The sequence below is a fragment of the Podarcis filfolensis genome (genome assembly GCF_964270895.1).
Source record: "Podarcis filfolensis genome assembly, chromosome: 17".
In the NCBI taxonomy this organism is placed as follows: domain Eukaryota; kingdom Metazoa; phylum Chordata; class Lepidosauria; order Squamata; family Lacertidae; genus Podarcis; species Podarcis filfolensis.
The window spans coordinates 5,333,239-5,354,032 of NC_139621.1; the positions used below are offsets into that span (position 1 = coordinate 5,333,239).

The window sequence follows — 20,794 nt, forward strand, 5'->3', positions numbered from 1 at the left end:
AATCTGCTTAGCACTATGTTCAATTCCTTTGCTTTTTTAAGAACTAAAAATATGAAATTCCACATCAAGGTAATTCTAATTCTGCACACACAAAAAGATGGATTCTGCAATCTGTATATATTATAGAAATTATGAATGGCAGAGGGATAAGGAGCTGTAAAGTGTAGGGCACCAACCCTACAACATTATCTGGGAGAGCAACTGCAGTAGGTTGCATTAAACCAGGAGTGGGAAACCTGTGGCCCTTTGCAAGTGGTTGGACTACAACACCCAGCAGTTCCAACCAGCAGTGAAGGATTTTGGGAACTGTAGTTCAACAATATATTGGGGGGGGGGGGCTTCAAATTTCCGATCCCTGCAGTGAGCAGAGCACCAGCCCAAGGGAGGAAGCCTGTCTCAGGGAGCAGATTAATGGTGTATTCAAGGGCAACAAATTTAAAGTTAAAATAAATGTGCTCAGCACCATCTTGGCTGCGAGTCCTGGAATCTTAAGAGTTGGAAGAGACCACAAGGGTCATCGAGTCTAACCCCCTGATATGCAGGAATCTCCAGCGTGGGAACTGAACCTACAACCCTAAGATTAAGAGTCTCATGCTCTCCAGACGGAGCTATCCTATCTCCAAAGACCTGCTTCTTGCCTTCCAACCTGGCCTGGGGCCCCGTCTCTCCAGCTACAAAAGCTGAGGTCGTTGAACAGTCTTGGGCTGGGTTATTGTTTAGGGTTTTTTGTTGCTGTTATTTATACTACTTTAATCTTAGTTTTATGACGATTTATGTGGAAATTGCTCAATTTGGATGTGTGCTTTTTTGAGGTTTTAATTATTCTCTTTGACCACATTTGTATTTCATGTTCTAAGCCACCTTGAGCATGGTTTTAACTATGGCCAATTTGCAGCTGATTGACCAAGACCCTGCCAGCTGATTATCCTTCTTTATCATAGCTGTACCACTGTGGAAGCCTGATTTACACATGCAGCAGAATGAAGTGGTAAAATCTTAATAGACTGTACCACCACTTCAAGGGAAGGGGGATTGCCATTTTTGATTGTTTCCTGCAAGTAACACACTGGGAGAAAGGTTCTATCCCAGTATTCCCCAGTATATTCCCGCTATACTAGCTTACAAAGCCCCCCCCCTTAAATCACAGGAAAGCATTCCAGTAATTGATAACTGAAGGTCACGTCACCTTATTCTACTCCATGTGTGGACCAGGTCTAGTGCATATCCTCAGCTTGTTCCAGCTTATATCTTACGGCAGGAAAAAACATTTGTAGCTGCTTTCTGCCTGCTCACTTACCTGAAACAGGATAAGCCTTGACTCTTCTCATGACCAAACTTGGGTCTGCTCCCTTAGGCTTAGCCAATAGCACTTCCCCTATTCTGATGGCTGCACAAAGCACTTGCAAAAGCTCATTTAGCCATGGTTTGAGTAGCTATTTCAGTTCAGGGAAGCAGGCTGCAATTGCTTACCACCTATTTCCCTCTGCCCAAATGGCAGCAAATATGAGGGCTGGTTATCAGCGGGTTGGTGACTGCTCCTTCAGGGTTGATGTTATATGGTGCCAATGTAGCAAAAATAGATAAGCTGGCACTGGCAATTACTTAAGGCATGGTGCCTGGCTACTCTTCCGCTTCCTAGAAAGCTGGTCTGTGATGTGTAAGATATGAAAGCTGGTCTGTGGTGTGTAAGCAATGAAACAATTAGTATAAAATAAAGGTTTTTCTCTGAATAGTCCCTGCTACCTGTTAGCCAGCCGTAGTTGTACAGAGACACATATACATCTCTTTGGATTGGAAATGCAATCAAATGCCCATTCCTGGCTGCCACGTGGCACTTAAAAACCTGTTTTTCCCTACTGGTTGTAGGGCACCAACTGTAATGATGGGTCACTGACCCTTTTGGAGTCTTTCCAGGAGAACAGCAGTAGATGGTGCATCAGGGAGAGGGCAAGTGAGGAATGAAGTCCAGCTCAAAAGAACAGATCAACCAGAGATATTGTGCTTATTTGTTCAACTGGTCTTTCCCCCGTCCAATACAAAAGCTCAACTCTAACATACGAGACATAGCTTCACTGGATGACTGTTGTCTAAAACAGCCTTCAGTCATGGAACCCACCAGGCTCCTGAGAATCTCAGATTCCTTTTTTAAAATTAAGTTGCCAAAATGGAGATCCTGAAAGGTAAAAAGGGTGAATATAACATGGGGGCGGGGAGATAAAGGAACTCCTCCTTCGATCTCCTTCACAGCGCTCTACGTTTTCCAGTAAGTCTGACTATTACAGGCCTTGCTGTCCCTTATGAGGCCTGGCTAAAGGAATGGTTACCAGTTAAGTAGCTTGTGTGTGTGTATCCTCCGCGCACTGCAGATCTATTTGATTACTTTACTCGATCAAACAAGGCAATATTTACATGATTTATTCTGCTTATAACGATCTTGCAGAATTTGGCATTTCTGGTCAAGGAATTTTAATATCTAATTGGCAGTAAACCAGCACATGGAGTGGGACCAAGGGCACATCCGAGTGTGGCCCATGTGCACCGTTCAGTTCGAAGAAGCTGATAACCAGTGGCTCCATCTACAAACTCTTGTGGGGGAATCATGGGAGCTGAGCATAAAGGGATCCCTGGAGAAGCAAGGAAAGGCGACCCATGAAAGGGTTTTGTAGGAACAAGAAAGCACATCAGAGGAAGAGGCTTGGATATTTTGCTTTGTTTTCATACTTCAAGTACATCCTCACCTGTTCCTGCTTCATTTTCTCATTCTGCACAGGGAAGTTAATCACCTCTCTCACAGGTGTAACACAAAGGTATTTTTTTTTGGGGGGGAGGGAGAAGTAGAGCATAGATCAATACTTTATTTCAGGCACCAAATACCACTTTGAAACCTGTCTTCCTAAAGCAGTAGACTACCTACCCACTTCCCTCCCACCCCTTTTCAAAGCTGCCACTCTGCAGCCTCAGAAAGCAATGCCACGGGGGCAGGACCTTTAGCAAATCCCAGCCCTTCATGAATTTTGGACACAACATGAAGCTGCAGGAGTAGTTGAGTGCACTGGTGCTGTGCCCCTTGCATGAATGGGGAAGGCAGAAACATTTGTTCACACCCAGGATTCGAGAATAAAAAATAAATGGCCACATTAGGTGGATTGTATAACCACAGCAGTAATTAGGAAGACACCACACTCGGAAGAGGCAAGTTCTTTCTTTTCTAGGAGTTAATTGACCTTCAGGCCAGCCTGCCAACAGTCTAGGGTCCTCGTGGGACAGATTCCCCCGCCATTTGCATGGGTCCCAACTGTGGGGTTCAAGGTCTACTTTCATCACAGGACAACCTGGGACCTTCCAAACATTGTAGAGTTGTCACCTACAGCTTCTGACCTTGTGCCAGAGTCCGTTTTGTTACCAACACCTCCTTTCCACGATGCAGCTAAAGGCCTGGCCCATTCCTAGGAAGTGCTGACATGGAATGAGAAGTGGTGTGTTCTCCACCCCCCCGTCCCTCCTCCCCCGCTGCTAGGCACAGGGAGAATAGAAGAGTCAGCAGCGGGAGAGGCCAAGAAAGCCAACAAGCAGAGCGTCAGGGAGACCACATGGCTGGGCAAAAAGTCGGGAGCCTGTGGTGCGCTCCCAGATGTCAGGGGCCACATGTGAACAAACAGGGACTGACACCCAAGTGGGAAAGAGAAGAGAGGCTGCCACGTGGAGCAAGAAAAAACAGCCACAGAGGTGGTCCTCCTGTAGATGACCAGAGCTGTTCCTTAGAGATGAAGGCGGAGTGATTTCAAATGGTTGCAGGTTTAGGGACCCACTCCACTGAAGACCCTTCCGTTAGAAGCCAGGATACTAGTGTTAAAAGGGGGCAGGTGAAAGAACCGTTAACACACTGCTAGCCCCCCAACCCCCTTCATGCTTGAACATTATTATATCCCCAGCTCCCAAGGGTGAGGGAACCTGGTGGGCCCTGCAGTCACACTCTGCTTCCACAGAAGCAGCTGAGCTTCTCTCCACTCCCAAAACCCAACCGGAAGAGTCCACCTTCCCACCACCCTATAAGCAAACTGCAACCCTCCCATTCAAAAGTGGGGAGGTCTCACTTAGGATTGGATCATATATATAGATATATTCAGTAATGAAGGAACGGCTGATGAAGGGGGAAGCCCAGCATGCCCCAGTTTGTGCGTGTTCCAGCTCCTTGCAGAGGAGGTCCAGTCCTTCTCTCGCTTCTCCCCCAAGCACATTGGAGGTTGGATGCAAAGAGCCAAAAAATGACGGGGCAAAAGGGCAGCCGAAGGAGCTTTGATCAGCAGCAGCAGAGGAGGGGAGGGGTCCCAGGTATTATCATCCTTCCTGCCAAAACATGCACCTAAGGGGTGTCAGGTGAACACAGGAGATGCAAACGAGTTATCAACTTTTGTCTGAACCACTGTCTCTGTGCAGGGCACTCTTCTTCATGCTTTCCAAGTACTCCTGTTGTGACACCGCCAGCACCGAAGCCAAGATCTCGTCGTCATCCCAGTCGCTCAAGCCTGGCAGAAGACAAAGGGGTTGAAGCGGTCACAGGTGGAGTCATGGATCACTCGGCTCCTGCCTCTAGCCATTCTCCCACCACCTCTCGCACACAGCCGACCATGCGCAGTCGACTGCATCATAGTTCCATGTCCACCCCATCCTTTGCCACCACAGCCGCTGATGCTCCAGACTGGATGCTTTCACCTTAATGGCCACAATAAGACTCCTCAAGGAGTGGTGAAACAAAGTATTGTTTCAGTGCTCCAAGCATTCCCGTTTCAGAGTTAGCAGTTTTCAGTTTCTGGCACTCAACCTAGTTCATCTGAAAGTTCTCACCCCTTTTCATTTTTGTAAATCAAAATCTGAATTTTACACGATTTTGGAATTGCAATTTTTTGTTTTGTTTTTGCTGTTCTCACAGGGCTCTATTATCCATGATTCTTTTTATAGCACTTATTTTCCTCCTTCCCACCACCCTTCACGCTTCCATAGCGTGAAGTCAGGGATGAATTAGGTGGGAAGGCCACAAACGGAGGTACGTGATCTCCTCCTCCCAAAGAAACCAGCTGACTCCCAAGTGATTGTGCAAGGGCCAGGGAAAATGTGAGAGCTAGTTGCAGAATCTCGTGAAAATCCTGGTAGCTTTGCCCTGAATCTTAGGCAATTTCCAGGGTTTTACTTTTTGAAATAGGGCAACCCTGCTGAAAACATCAAAATTAAAACAGATCTGAGGTGTGGTTCCAGCAGCCCAGAAATCCTCACTTAAAATAACTGCTCAAGCCGACTCCTCTTCTGTCATCTTCCCACAAGGCCTGGCATTTTTAGATTTGCTCAAGCGCAGAACGACAAATTTTGACCTGTCTCCTCTCCATATACACACTAAGCAGTTATATATATTGTGAAAAGCAGACACTGAATGCAGGTTCCGTACTGGAAAACTGAAGGAGTCTTCAGCTACAGCATCAGAATGCCTGAAAAGAAGTTAAGGTTCTGAATGGCTAAAGAGCCACATCTCCTTAACGCCTGAATGCTTGACTCAAGGGAGGGCACTTACCAAATGCTGTTGGTGACATCTGCTGCATTATTGCCCGACACTCCAGGGCTGGATACAACGATACTAAGGGAGGGGTTGCTCGGCCACCGCCTGCAGAAAGCTGGCTGCTTGTACCTGGGTAGGTGTGCAGATTGATGGTAGAATTATTTGCATGCAAAGGGGACGTTCATCTCCTAAGGGTCAATTCTCAACACACTCTCCAACAATGCCCTGCCCCCAGTATGCCTTTAAAGGCAATTTAAACTTAACAAGTTTGCAGGTGTTTTCCTGTGATGGATAAAAGATTCTGAACGCTGACATGTATATTAGTCTCATCACATTCTGGCATAATTTACCTATTCTCAGGTTGCCCCTTGATAGAAACCAGAGTATATATTGTGGGATGGCCAAAATCTCAGTGTTTTTTATTTTATTTTATTTTTGTGTGTGTGTGTGTTTTAAAAAAACATTTATCTCTCTATCAAACTTTTTTTGTATACAACTGTATAGTAAAAATATCAGCGACTTACAATTATCTGGGATATTTAATTCTGTTGTGTTTAGCTTACTTTAAGGATTTTCACTTCCAACCCTGCAGGCTCATTTATGGCTTTCAACCCATTTACAGCTAGATCTTATCGGTTGGAGAAACACTTTATGCCTGGCTTCTGCTGTACAGGACTGTTATGTATTTTTATTTTACTTACTTCATTTATTTTAAGATTCTAGGTTGTTTTTAAACACAACCAGTGTGAACTTCCTCAAGCAATGCAACTGGAAAGGCGCTCCATTTTTTTTTTTTAATTAAGGTAAGGAAAGATAAATATCTTGTCCTTTCCCTCATTCCCCACTTTGGCTGCCGGATAGCTAATCTCCCCTCTCTCCTATCCCTTCAAAATGGCAGTGAGGAAGCAGCTGTGGAGAAATATACCACAGTAGTGCATTATGGCAGCTGCACCACAGCCCTTCTGCTCCCCCTTCTAAACTTACAAAGGAGATGCAGCTTCTACAGGACCACAGTGATTTGAAGCAGAACAGCACTATGAAGACTGGATCAAGACAGAACAGCACTATGGTGTCTACAGGTGTGGTGGAAGCGGCAAACTGCATGACCTTTCCTGTCACCTGGACAACCAGAAGGAGCTCAGAGAGGCCTATGCACCTTGCAGGTGTTTTGTGTGCAAGAAGAATGTGCCTGACACCTGGGGAAAAACATGTTTGATTTGCACATGTCCCAAGTCACAACCACGCTTGTCTCCCTCTGACGTAGTGGCCACCTCATCAGCCCCCGCCATAGCTTAAGCCCTCTTGCTCCCCACCCGGAGGAGTCATTCTGCTCCCTGCTCTGATCCATGGGGCACTTACCAGGAGCACACGGCGAGGGGGGCTTTGTAAGTGCTAGTGCTGCGGTGCTCCCAGGGGAAGGTGGCTTGGCAGCATTCAGCTCATTGTGCAAGTCGGGGTGCTCTGGGGAAGACGCCGAACTGCGCTGGCGTGGAGAGCGGCCACTCCATTCTTCCAAACCGCTGGCTGCAGCCGCCGTGGCGGAGCTGCAGGTAGCGCTGGCTTTGCAGGGCTGTGAAGAAGGGAAAAGGTAGAGATGCTATTCAGGGCCAACAATCTTGCTGATCAGTTTCCCTGAGCCAGGCCAGTATTACAGCCAGTCTCAACAGAAGGGAAGACTCATTTCCCCACCTCTAGTGATCCCCGAGATGCCCCCAAACCCTCATTTCCCCTTCACACATGGAGGAAATAAACCAAACCTGTCTGGCCTGCTTTTCCTGGTCACGCAGCCACTGCAAATAAGACTCCCTGGCAACCTGCTCCTCAATGGCCTCGTTGGTTGCTTCCCAGTCAGTTGCTCGCTTCTTATCTTCTAGCATTTGCTGCTCGATCCATGACTCCTCGGATGTCTTGATTGCGTTCTTCATCAAGGACTGCTCCGCATACTACAGAGAGTGGAGGGAGTTCAGCAAGCCCACTGGAGTCCCAGGCTCAAACCCGCTGCCCAAGTTTGGTTGCATGTTTTAAACAGCAAAAGGAGATAAGCCCTCTCCGTCAGGAAAACAACCACAGGGGCAACTATACTTTAGCATAGTGCTAAGCAAGCCTCCTGCCAGCGCAAGGATTTCCGCTTGCACAGCAGGACTCCCTTCACCCTTCCCAATTTGTTTTAGGAGGCACTCCCGAGCCTGCCAAGCAGATATGGGAAAGGTGTGGGATACACGCAGGGGAGAAATCCTTGGGCTGACAGAACGTGCTATGTGGATTCTGCGCACAACTGAAATAAAAAAATCTGGGTGTGAGTGGGAGGATGGTTGTCTTGGAAGAGCACATATCTATTCAATTTTCCCTTAGTAGATAAAGGAAAGGATGAGATTAATTCATCTTAAATGCAGCTGGACAAGCTTTGTCAGATCTGGGGGAGGAAACAGGTAATAGTCTCTTAGCAGCCAGCAGATATCCTTCTCCAGCCTCTTTGAGGTTGGCTTGGAAGTGGCCGGGGAAGGCATTCTACAGCTACTATTCTTTACATGCTTCTTCACCCTGCTCTGCCAGAATCGCCACATGGCCACATCAGAAATGCGATGGTGATTGGCAGGCCCAGCACTCTGCACAAAATGCCCCATCCTTCAGACGGGTGGGTTGATTCAGCCCCACCTCATTCACCAGATCAAGCTGAGCAATATCTGAGGTCTGAGGGAGAGGACCTCGAGCGCCTCCATCTGCCCCATTTGCCAACAGAAAGAGCCACCTGGAGAGGAGAGCAGGAGGAGAAGCTGTGAGACGAGCGAGTGGGTGGCTGGGGGGCTGCACCTCCTGCTGCCTCCCTGCCAGCAGTGGCGCCACCACTCCCTCCCTGCACCATCATGCCTTCCCCCTCCCCACAGGTGAAGCCAGCACCCTTGCTGCCATCTCCTGCCCCTTGTGGCTAGTACCCAGCACTAGCCATGACTTGGGCACTCACTGCTGGTGCAGGCTTGCCATTTCCTGCTCCTTGACCCCAGCAGCTGCTGTGGCACACTCCAGGGGTGAGTAGAGGGGTGTGCTACCTCAGGGGTGGAGGAGCAGGAGGCAGCAAGCAGCTGGTAATGGTGGACACTCACCTGTGCTGAGTGCTGGGAACTAGGTGCCGGTGTGGGGCAGGAGGTGTGGGTGGGGGCTGCACTGGGGATTTTGTCTCTAGCAGCACAATGTCCCGGGCCACTCCTGGCAGCATGGAATTTTCTTTTTTAAAAAATATATTTTTATTGATTTTTACATGAAATTTCCAAAAAAACCATACAACATATTTTCTCATCTTATTCAGTGTTTTGGACTTCCATCAACCATATCTGAAGATTTTTCAATGTTTATCAATCTGCATTTCATTAATTTCACTATTACTTTTAATAGTCCTTCACTAACAGTTCTCTTCAAACTTTTCTCTGCAATATTTCACATAGTCCTCCTTACAAAACTTCTTGCAATCCCACTAGCGTAATCTGTTGATTACAATTGCTTTTCAGATAGTTCACATATTTACTCCAGGCCTCTGAGAATCTCTGATCCCGCAAGTTTCAAATCCTTCCTGTCATCTTGTCTAATTCTGCATAGTCCAGGCACCATGGAATTTTCAAAGGGTAGCAGCTGAAACAGTCATTGTAGTAGCAGCAGCAACTGGGAACTTCTGACTCACTTGCCTGGTTTGGCATGCAAGGGCATTTTTAAAGCCATGCCCTACCTGCTCTACACCTGGCACCAAACATAACACCAGGGGTGTGGCAGGTAAAGATGCAGCTGGGCCAAAAGAGGGCTTGCAGGTAGCACCAACCAGCCAGTTGCCAGTACCTGAGAACAGCCCTGTGCAAAGCCCCATGCCCAACACAGGATTATTCTATTGTGTATTATTTTTTGCTTGTTCTCAGTAGCGTTGGAGCCCAGTTATTAGGCAGAAAGGCAGGATATAAATACATGCTGGTCCCACTCTCTGAACACAATGCATTCCCAGGAAATCATTCGTTAGGCGAGCATTTAAATTATTTCCTATGGGAATATTTCAAATTCATGATTTGTCCAATCTCCCTCCATGGTTTCTTCCTGAAACAGCTGCAACCAATTAACAAAAGCGAGCAAATTTGGAAAGCAAGATTTTCTATTTATTTATTTATTTCAAATTCATGCAGCACCACCAAGTTGAGTAGCTGACCTTTTATAAAAATAAAAATACACAGATCATACTGCAAGGTTACACGATCAGGCACACATCTTAGTCAACTGGATTTCTCCCTGCCCTCTCTTTATCCATCAAGCCTTACCTTGCCACATCCCAACCTTTCAACCCCCAGAGGACACCCTGGTAGTGAGGGATACTGAACTCCTCGGCTAAAGAGACCTCCCTTCCCCAGAAACCATCCAGGAAAGACTCACCCCTGGCTTGAAGGAGGGCAGCCCCAGCCCCACACCAATGGTAGCCTTGTTGGGGTTCACCACAGAGTTGTAATGTATGTTGCGGTGATAGCTCACTCGGATGGGCTCATCCTCGTTCTGATGGATGCCATGGAAAGTGTTGATGGGCTCTGGAAGGGAAAGATGGCAGCTCAGTGAGAGGTGTAGCATAATCCCTGCCCTTTGCCCAAACATGCTGGATGCCATCACCACACTTTATAGGGGCAGCTGAGAGGCTGGCATCCCCAGCCCAGGGCTGGCATGGGCAAGGGTTAGGGGACAGGAAGTAGGAGCCATGCATACCTGTGCCATACTGGTAAACCTCCACAGGTCGATTGTACATCTCTGCCATGGCCTGCATCTCAATATGGTTGCCGTGACAGTTGTTTTTCCGTTTCCGGTTGATGTAAGTGGTGAAATCTTCTGTTACGTAATTGGAAAAGTAATCGGCATTCTTCATCTGCAATGTGAAAGGGCCTCAAGGTTAGAAGGATGGAGAAAGGCTCCCACTTGGGGCAAGAAACAGCATCCGGAGGTGGGAGAGCCTTTCCAGGAAAGGATTCTTGGCACAAACCCATTAGGAGAGCTGAATCTGCAGAGAACAAGGGGTCCCCATGCTGCATTAGAACTGTTTTGCTCAAGGCAGGTTCCACACATATGGGGCAGTGGTTAAACAAATTAATCATGTTGGGCCATTGGGCATAATGTGTAAAGTGGCTCCAACCATGGAATTGGGACATTTAACATTATTACCCCAGTCACATGGAAGCTGTAAACACACACACACACACACACACACACACACACACACACACAGCAGCAGCAGCAGCAGCAGCAGCTTCAGTATAGTTGGGGTAATACATACTAACAGGATTCCACAAGGGAAGGGCCTGCCAAACACCTTTCAAGCAGTTTATGGATGGCTCCCTGAGCTGCAATTTTAAGAGTGGAGATATACATATACCTATGTGTGTGTATTTATCTGTATAATTTAGAGGTGGTTGGGAGAGGAGGAAAAAGAACAGTGGCTGTAACATCAGTTGTACCGTTTCAAAGGAGGAAAGGTATAATATTTTCATAGGAAGAATTTCCTTAGTGCTCAGAAGTAACAGCTGGAGAAGAAGCTAAAGCCAGGGATTTAGACAAGACTCACCAAGTAGTCCATACAGTGCTTCCTGACCACTTCATGCATGTCTTGGTCACCATATACCTGGTCAGCTGCAAAAAGAAATGAGAGATCATCACTGACCCAACCCAACAATTGCTTACCTGATAAGCAGAAAAGAGAGACAGGTTTGGAAGCACCTAGTTTTCCTTGCATGTAGCACAGCTTCATAACTGAAGCTGCTGATTTACACCAAGTGAACCCCAGATCAGTTTCTTATTCCTCCAGTACTCAAAAACCCTGGGATGGTCCCACTGAGTGCTGTCTTCAGCATTCCAAGGGAGGCGTGTGTGGCTTTCCTCTCGTCTGCAAGCTGTGCATCATGGTTCTCTTCCCCCACAGTACAACAAACTGAGCAGATGCAAGTGCTGAAGGTGGCCTTTCCCCTGACGCCCCAGCTCCAAACCCAAAGACAGCAATCAACATTTGGCTCCCAAGCTGCAGACACTTCTTGGGCACCCTTAAATCTTCTAGCTGGGGTTAGCTTCGGCAGCACATATACTAAATTCTGATTTATAGCCACCAAATGTGCCAGATGTAGAGTTGGCGAGAGCACCCTTTAATCCTCTTGCTTTGAAAGGCTTTCTTTTGGTCCTCCTTTTTTGTAGCCTTGTACCATTTTGCTTGCTGTTGATTTATGGCAGTTTATTGCACTCTACTGAATATTTTGTTCTTTTCATACTGCTGTTTACTGCTGTTTGGGGCCTTTTGGCTAAAAAGCACCATATAATTAATTATAATTTGGAGGCATGTAACCCTGATATCATGTGTCACCCAGAGGGATCTGACTGATCACATATCTAGGGTCAGGGAAGGAAAACCTCCCCACAGGACAGATTTTGGTTAGTAGCAGAGGCTAAGGCTTGTGACTGCAACACACCTACTCAGCCTGCAAGTACACTGTTACCTGAACTATGAGGACCTGTCCTCTTGACACTGAGAGGTCAGATGAGTTCTCAAGCAGAAGCCAAAACAAGGACTTCTGCTGGGTCAACAGGGCTATTCACACCCTTGCCTGCTCTTGCATCCATACCCACTCCCCTGGGGGGCTTAGGAGAACCATCAGAACAGCACAGGGGGGAGGGAGGTGTATGGGGATTGTTCCATGTGGGAAGCTGAAATGCTTTTGTTGATGGAACATTTGACATAGTGCTACCTTAAATTCCTCCCAGAGTCATTTATTCCATTAGAAAAACATTTTAATGCTAGTTTATCTAGTTTACAGCTGGAAAAGTAGTGGGCCTATTATTTCTACTTTTTCTCTCTCCCCTGATTTTTTGTTTGGTGCTATTTCTGCAACACACACAGACAGCTTGTTTCTGCACAGGCTGGGTCACCAAAAGCTTTAGTTGAGTAATCTAACAATTAAAACCGACTGAAACTGGGAGCCACAGTTCCATTATTTGTCAGCTAATCCACAACAAGGCAGCTAATGAAACTGATCAGAGCCAGTACTGAAACTGACAGATGCGCTGAAAAGTAAGATCTTACAGATTTTTCAACATCACAAAAACTCTTTGCAGATGTGCAACCATTCCCAGGGGCAAGTGTAGAAAAACAACCAGATGCCAGCTCTGGGAACATCAGAGAAGCAAATGTTGCAGCAAAGTGGATTACCTTGGAAGGCAAAGTAGCTGAGGGGTGGTCACAGATATCTGAAACCAATTACTGAAAAGTGCCAAAATCCCTTGCTATTTTGAGTTGCCTATACGGTCTCTACTTCAAAATACTGCTGTTAACTGAAAAGACGTTAGGATTCAATATGCAGCACCCACAGGGATCCCGAAGCAACACCATATTCAGACTCTACGAGATTCAAGCATCAATTCTTATTAAGGCATAACAAACGGAAATCAGTTAAGTTGGCTTCGCGTGGTTCAAACTTATCCATGGCTCTGGGGCAGTCAGATCAAAAGAAAATAACGTAAGGGGCAGGAAGAAGAGGAGAGAACAGCCTCCTGAGTTTGGAAAGGACTGGGATGGGCCACGGTTCAGGAAGCAGCTGGGAGAGGGGTCACTGTGCAAGAAATGAGAAAACTTAGTGAAAAAGCAGTTTCAACAGCATTTGTGGCAAGTATAGAGAATTCCACTCATAATCAGGGGACTTGGTTTATAAAGCTCAGCAACAAAGAAATCCAAATGACTCCACTGAGCTACATGCCATGTCCTGAATCTCCCACCCAGCCCAATCAACTTACACTGAGGGAGGCAGAGAGAAGAAGCTATCCTGGGATGCTTGTCAGCAGCCGTTACCTGGGAATAGTATTTTGGGGAGGCACATTCCCGATGTGGAGCCAGTGGTGGCAGAGACAGGAGAATGAGGCTCAGATCATCACCACACTCAAAGGTGAGAGTAGAAATGCCAGGAAGAAAAGAGACCTGTGACAACCACACAGGACCACAAGGTCAAGAGATAGCATATGGAAAAAAGTTTCTAAGCCCAAGAGTAGCAAGTGCTTTGTATATAGCGAAGCGTCTTGGGATGTTGCCTCTGCTGCTTCTCCAAACACAGCAACTTTCTCCTGCTTCTCTTCACTTCTCTTCCACTTTCCAGCAATCATTTCCCCTCCCTCTTCCGCTTGCTTCCCTTCCCATGCCTGTTTTTTTCCTACTTCTTCTGTCATAGTCCACCCTCTGAACCTTCCCTCCTGCCTCCACAGCCTGTTCGCAACCACTGCTACCACCTATGCTTCAGGAATTGGAAAGACGTTCTTGCACCCTCGGTGCATCAAACACTAGGGCTGCTCTTTTCTGGGCGAAACAGGAGCCACAAAGACTCCACAGGCCACCCATAAAACAAACAGCAACAATACCCCCAAGCCAAACTGGGGTCCATAAGAACTGTAGCCATAAGAGCTCCAGTGTGGGGAGTAAAATGGTGACTGTTTTTGTATCACCATATCTTGGTGCCAGAGGTGACAAACTCCAGCAGCACCCTCCAAAACTATAATAAGACAACAGCACAAGCCCCATTCAAATCCTCTTGTGCCACTCCTATTCCTTCTGGGGATTGTGCACAGAGTACATTGTACTCCAACAGTCAACTCCATTTGACTTGTGCCCAGCTGCCTTTAATGGCATCCCAATGCACCTGCTTCACCTTGCCTTGCGAGACATCCATATGATGGAACGGCAGTGGCCCTTAACCTTCTTAACCTTCCCAGTTAAGTAGCAGATTTGTAATGCTGAAAGCCTCTACTGCATGAAGAGAAGACCCATGCCTGCCTCAAGGCACCATGGAATTAGCAGGTCAGAAGAAGGTGGCTTGCCTTGTATGGCAGCCCTTGTATGTGCCCATGAACAGCATGTTGAAAATGGCACATGGGATGGTGTAAGGGTGGGGACCCCAGCATCATTCATCAAACACAAACAGATCACCTTCTAAACAGTGTGCTAGTAATTTCATGGCATTTCCTACAACAGTGCAAGGGGCTGAAGAGGCAGTTCCCTATCTGTACGTGACAGCAATAGGACACTACCTTCCGAGGCTAATTTTCTAGGCCCCTCAAGGTAGCAGAAGGAAAGCAAGACAGATAGATGAGGACGGGTCAACAGCTTTTTGGCGGGCTGTGCAATGCATCAAGGGAGTATGTGACTCATCTCTAACCTCTATGTAAACAAGGATGTGGTTTCTGGTGTGGGGAAGTAGAGCTGGCAGTTCCAGCAAGTCACATGGGCATCGGCTTTTCTACGAAACTTCTGTTGTGGTCACCACCCCAAGCTCCATTTTTGTTGATGATCTGTGCACGTGCACAGAGGCCCGCTCAGTAAAGACACAAACAGAAACGAAAGCCCTAGTCCATGCTCCAAAACATACCCCAGAAAGAATTAGGGCCATGATAAAACTTTGGTAGGAAATGGGAGGCTACAGTTGCATACAGTTTTTTTCTCCGTTAAGGAAGGTTTATGTTGCATGCTTATTGTGCCTGTTTTGTTTTAACTTGCATTTTCAGTTTTTAGTACTATAAAGTGGAACCTCGCACCCTCTTTACGAATGCTTCAAGTTACGAGCTCTACTAACCCGGAAGTAGATGCCCCTTGTTGCAAACTTTGCCCCGGGATGTGAGTGGAAGTTGTGCGCTGCCAGCGCAGCAGGAGCAGGAGGCACCATTAGCGAAAGCACACCTCATGTTAAGAACGGTTCCGGGTTACAAATGGACCTCTGGAACGAATTAAGTTTGTAACCGGAGGTGCCACTGTACTCTGTTTTGTTTTTTGTGAGACACCTTGAGAACACCTGACTCCCAGCCTGTATTTCAGGCTGATCAATTGTTATTCTTAGAACAAAGCTATAAAACATACGATGGCTTTCCACAGCCTCCTTCCTCAAGATCTGGAGGGAGGGTAAGGGTGCCAGGAAACTTTTTTTCTTTTTAGTGTAACATTTCAGGGCCTGATGGTTACATCTTAAAAAGTAGGTAATAGCAAAATTGCTAAAGAGGAGAAACACAGAAACAAAAGCAGCCCCGATTCATTTCATTTCATTGTTCAGCTTTTACATGACTTCTAAGAACACCTACTGAAATTATTCAAAAGCTGACATAAGATTGGGTGTTTGAGGGCAAACTTTCTGAGTTCATATACTATGTGAGGCACAAGTGGAACACAACACCAAGCACAACTACAAAGACAGGAAAACAAGGCTCGCTGTATGTATCTAAAATGTCTCTCTGACCCAGGGACTTGCCAGTACAGCAAGACATGAGCATTGCTGAAACTCCTGGGTGATTATGCCTCATGCAGTTTCAATCTCAAAGCAGTTCAAATTCACAGAATTTCCGAGGTATCACTGCTGGTTAATAACTCACATAAAAGTGTCAACAATAACCTCAAAGCGTTTCTGTGAAAGTTCAAAACATGGTGCTTCTTTTCTGCTGCCTTTTTATAGGATGGGAAGTGGTTCTGCTGCACATGACCCTCTTCATGTTTTTCACCTTTGGCAAGGTAGTGTAAGCCAGTGAATATTGAACAGCTTATTCAGGACACCTGGCACTAGCAATGAGTTTTGCATGGTGGGTCTTTGCTCTCATGCAAAATCAGCTGTCTCAGAGGTAAGCCCTCTGCCATTGGCAGATGTCACAGCCAGTGATAATGAGCAACTGCAAGTCTGGGCAATTTTGCTTCAACCATTGGCCCAAGTTAAATATATTTATGCCAAAAGATTTTGAAAGCTGGCTCACATCAGCGGAATGGTCTCTAAAAACAGCCAGCTTCTGTTTTGGAGGCATTACTACAGTCACTTCCTCTGTATCTGCTGTTCAGAGGTGAGTTTCAGTGCTCTTGTAGCCAAAAAAGCACCACCGGGGCACAAGGCGCAGGTATCACCCGGTCTGGGGAAACCCCAAAGGCAAAACAGAATGATTTTACTGCAGGACTTGAATCACATTTGAAGATGGAAAGAGGTTGTAATATTTCCCCACAATATTTCCCCACGTAATTTTAAAATATTTCCAGTATTTTAAGTGTGATAGTGCATCTTTTAAATGTACGTAGGTGGGGTAAATCCCATCTAAGGTCCCGTGAACGGGGGGTGGGGTTAAATCTCATTATCTGAAGAGAAAGCTAGGCATTATGGGTGTATTTTTGCTGCTGCTACTTGGTAGTTTTACTGTTTGAGATTTTTTTAAATGATGAATTATATTGTCTATGTGATATTCTTCTTAGTGCAGCGTTGTTACTATATATATTCCTTCCTGGGACCTTCCTGGTGAAAGGTGGATTTAATAGATAAACACTTAATGAATAAATATATGCCTGGACAAAAAGGAAGCCACTACAGGTTAGGAATAACCTGTAACTATAAAACATTTCAAAACAATGCGCATTGCAGTGGAGTAGGGGATGCCTATCAGAATTAGAAAAGAGAGGAACTGGTCTGGAATAGTCACAATAAAGGAATGAGGCACTCCAAGCCAAGGTTGCTACTGGATTGTTAACAAGATGGAGATGGCCAAAAACCAAACCAAACCAAAAAAGAAAAAGAAGAAAAAAGGGAAAGCGGTAGGTAAAGGCTGTGTGTCTGTGGTTTGGCACATAGATGGGCTGGTGGGCAAAGCCAAGACAAATTACTGCAACAACTGGCTGCGATCATTCCTTTCCTGAAAATCCAGCCCTCTCTGAATGATTTTCAAAAACCATTTCAAGGACAAAGTTTCACTCTGTGAAAATGTTTTCCAGAATCTTCTGTTTATCCAAGCCCCTACCAAACCCCCAAGTCAGATGGTCAAGTTCTTCACACATTCACGTACCTCCAGTCAAAGGGACTCAGGAAGCAGAGTTAGCACAGACCTTTGCTCCTGGCAACAAAGACACAGTTCTAGGCTAGATAGGGGGCTCACAGTCTGACTCCATATAAAGCATCTTTGTTGCACACACACAAACCCTGATGCAAACTGTGTAATCAGGGAAGGAGACTTGCAATGGCAAAAGTGCTACAAGCTTTGACTGAACTGTCCAGTCATGCTTCCATACCTATCACACCACAGCGCCACCTGCGTCTAAACCACTGAGCCTCTTGGACTTGCCAATCGGAAGGGTGGTGGTTCAAATCCGCACTACAGGGTGAGCTCCTGTTGCTCTGTCCCAGCTCCTGCCAACCTAGCAGTTCGAAAGCACACCAGTGCAAGTAGATAAATAGTTACCACTGTGGTGGGAAGGTAAACAGCATTTCTGTGCACTCTGACTTCCGTCACAGTGTCCCGTTGCACCAGAAGCAGTTTAGTCATGCTGGCCACATGACCTGGAAAAGCTGTCTGTGGACAAACACTGGCTCTCTCGGCCTGAAAGTGAGATGAGCACCACATCCCACAGTTGCCTTTGACTGGACTTAACCATCCAGGGGTCCTTTACCTTACCTACCTATCATAATCTTAATTAGTTCTTCATTTCCCCCAACCCACTACCCCATTTATCATTATTCCTTCCCTCTACCAAAAACAACACTCAACCCCTTTATCAGACTCAACAGTCTTACAGTAGCCTGGCAAATGCTTTGGGCATACCTGCAAAAATGTTGGGAGCAAACCACTTCTGACATCTACAAGAGCCAGAAGATACCACCCCCACAAAGTAAGAAATTATGATGAAAAGAAAACAAGAGGCGAGTGGGAGCATTTTGAAGAATACTTTTAAAAAGAGTGGTATTAAGGTTAGTTGGCAAGTGGGATAAGTCTATGAGCGGCAGTAGACAAGACAAAGGAATGGAAAAGGGAAATAATAAAGGGGAAAGGAAACATTAGAAAACTAAGAATATGAAATAGGATGCCAGTAGAAGATAAGCCGGGAAGTCTATATAAAACTAAGCTAAGATATGAATGGACGTAATATGTAAAATGTAAAAATAAGAAGATGATACCACCCCCACGAGTCCAACTCATGCCTTTTCATAACATATCCTCTGGTGTGGTGGTTGTCAATGCAGTGCCAGTGTGCCCTGCCCATCAATAGGACACCTGCAAAAGGACTCAGTAAATGCATCCTCAAAAATCTACAATGGACATGTGACTGTTTGCCCTTCCTGCTCGATTTCATGTTTGGACTGGTTCGGCTTCTCTTATACTGAACAAGTCCCCTTAAACATGACCACATTTCGCTGGCTGCCAGGACTGGATACCCGCCCTCCATTCTGTTCTGAGCAAGAAGAGAAGTGCAAAGAGCTTCTTTATGTGAGCAAGGAGGCCCAAAAAGGTTGCCAATGGCAACCCCTGTGGCAGTCTGCATCCATGGCTGGGGGAAGCAGCCACCACCTCCAAAACCTCAAAACAGCAACAACGCTTTTTAATAAGTCTCCCTAAGGTAGTATATTGTCAGGGGCTGGACTAGACAGGCCTCACGGTCTCTTCCATTTCTGCAATTCTATGTAGGCATCCCCTTTTTCTTTAGCCCTGAGCTTCTGCGATTTGATATAGCAATGTTATGATAGAATGAGGACAGCTAGTGGCAGAATTTATAGCAAATTTATAGAAAATACGCTGACCATTTCCGTGAAAGTGTATAGAAAGACAACTTAAGCGTTAACCACATTTTGTATCTTTTTCACACAGCAGAATTTTGCAATTGCCTTTCCTCCTCCCACAACCTTTACAGACCTATCCCCCCCCCTTGTTTTTTTGTCTGATTTCAAGGTTACAAATTTTGCAACACCCAGCTAAGAATGACGTCCAATCCAGCAGATTTCTGCCAGTTTGCCTAGCGTAGTGGTTTTCAAAACTTGTTCCAAGGAACCCTGGATTCCTTGGAAGCATATAAGCAGTTCCTCAGTGAGAAGATAGTAAGGGTGGACATGCTCTACAAAACAGCTTCATCACCATTTCAAATCCAATCACCCCTCTTTCAAAGTTTTAGCACCAAAACACAGAGCTCCTTGGATCCTGGGCGCTACTCCAAGCTAAGCAGACTTCAGACTTGCAGGTTCTACCTTGTTTTTTTTACTAGGTCCCCCAGATGGAGCCTGGTACAAAAGATATGCCCTTAAAACTTAACAATTATGAGCCCATGACCCACAGGAATCTTCCTTTTCCCCACCCCTGGGATATACATGGCCTAAGACTCAAAGACCTTGGTAATGCCCATTGGGATTTTTTGTTACATCTTTTTTCTTCGGTCAGCTAACTCCCATGCTATATACCACAATCTTCTTCTCAGAGACCCAACACATTTCAAAAGTGGTTTTCCTTATTGCAGAAGGAAAGGTTTCGCTTTGTTTCGAAAAACACAAATTTAAACTGCCTTGGACACACAGAACTCACTGCACACTTCTTTGCATCCTGGCTCTTCAATTCTATGCTAAAAACCCACCAAGTTGGACAAATGCAGAAGTCTGAGAGTTCCACACGTATCTTACACTGAAAACCTGAGTTTGCCACAAGTTAATACTCAGCAGTAAGGATTTCCTGTTTTTGTCAAAAAGTCATTGATTAAAAAAAAAAATCCATCATGCTTTCCACTTGCACCCTGCTCCACCCACCAGCTCCTGTTGCATGTTTTCCTTTGTTCGTGTGTATTCTTAAACACAGCCATGTTTCTGTTCCTCCTACAGCTGAGGAGAAAGGCTCATTCCAGAGAGAGTAAACGAAACCGAATCATGACAAGGAAACTGAAGAGCGGCCTTTGAGAAAAGAAATCAAAGGAAAATCATAGATTGTGCCCATGATCTCTTCCGCTACTGTAATGGCTTCAGGCCCATTTCCAGGACATGAAGCCAGAGGTCTTATGTGTGTAAGAGAAAAGTAGTTCCATGCTCTGGGAGACTCCAATCCATCACAGAAGATGGGGTGGGAAATGGGGTGGGCATGTTGAGTTATAGCCAATATTTTTACTCAGAGTAAACCTACTGAACTCCTGCCAACTTAGCAGTTTGAAAGAACGTCAAAGTGCAAGTAGATAAATAGGTACCACTCCGGCGGGAAGGTAAACGGCGTTTCTGTCCGCTGCTCTGGTTCGCTAGAAGTGGCTTAGTCATGCTGGCCACATGACCCGGAAGCTGTACGCCGGCTCCCTCGGCCAATAAAGCGAGATGAGCGCTGCAACCCCAGAGTCGGTCACGACTGGACCTAATGGTCAGGGGTCCCTTTACCTTTTTAAACCTACTGAAATTAATGGACCTAACTCAGCCATGTTTATTAATTTATTCGGTCTACTCTGAGTAAAAATGTAGTTGA

At 46.0% G+C, this 20,794-nt stretch overlaps 2 protein-coding genes across 3 annotated transcripts in view; both read right to left on the reverse strand.

Moving 5' to 3' along the window:
• The window catches only part of GRIPAP1 (GRIP1 associated protein 1), a 241,335-nt gene that overhangs the window by 12,794 nt on the left and 207,747 nt on the right, over window positions 1–20,794 (reverse strand). The gene's annotated exons all lie outside the window — the stretch shown is intronic.
• Window positions 2,400–20,794, reverse strand: part of OTUD5 (OTU deubiquitinase 5) — a 43,610-nt gene continuing 25,215 nt past the window's right edge. For both annotated transcript variants that reach the window (XM_083593499.1, XM_083593498.1), the window contains exons 3-9: window positions 11,124–11,188; window positions 10,274–10,430; window positions 9,953–10,101; window positions 7,306–7,491; window positions 6,908–7,118; window positions 5,564–5,677; window positions 2,400–4,526 (exon numbers count right to left, since the gene is read on the reverse strand). In XM_083593499.1, coding sequence (XP_083449625.1) covers window positions 4,405–4,526; window positions 5,564–5,677; window positions 6,908–7,118; window positions 7,306–7,491; window positions 9,953–10,101; window positions 10,274–10,430; window positions 11,124–11,188 — 1,004 coding nt within the window. In that variant the 3' untranslated portion in view covers window positions 2,400–4,404. The remainder of the gene's footprint in view (window positions 4,527–5,563; window positions 5,678–6,907; window positions 7,119–7,305; window positions 7,492–9,952; window positions 10,102–10,273; window positions 10,431–11,123; window positions 11,189–20,794) is intronic.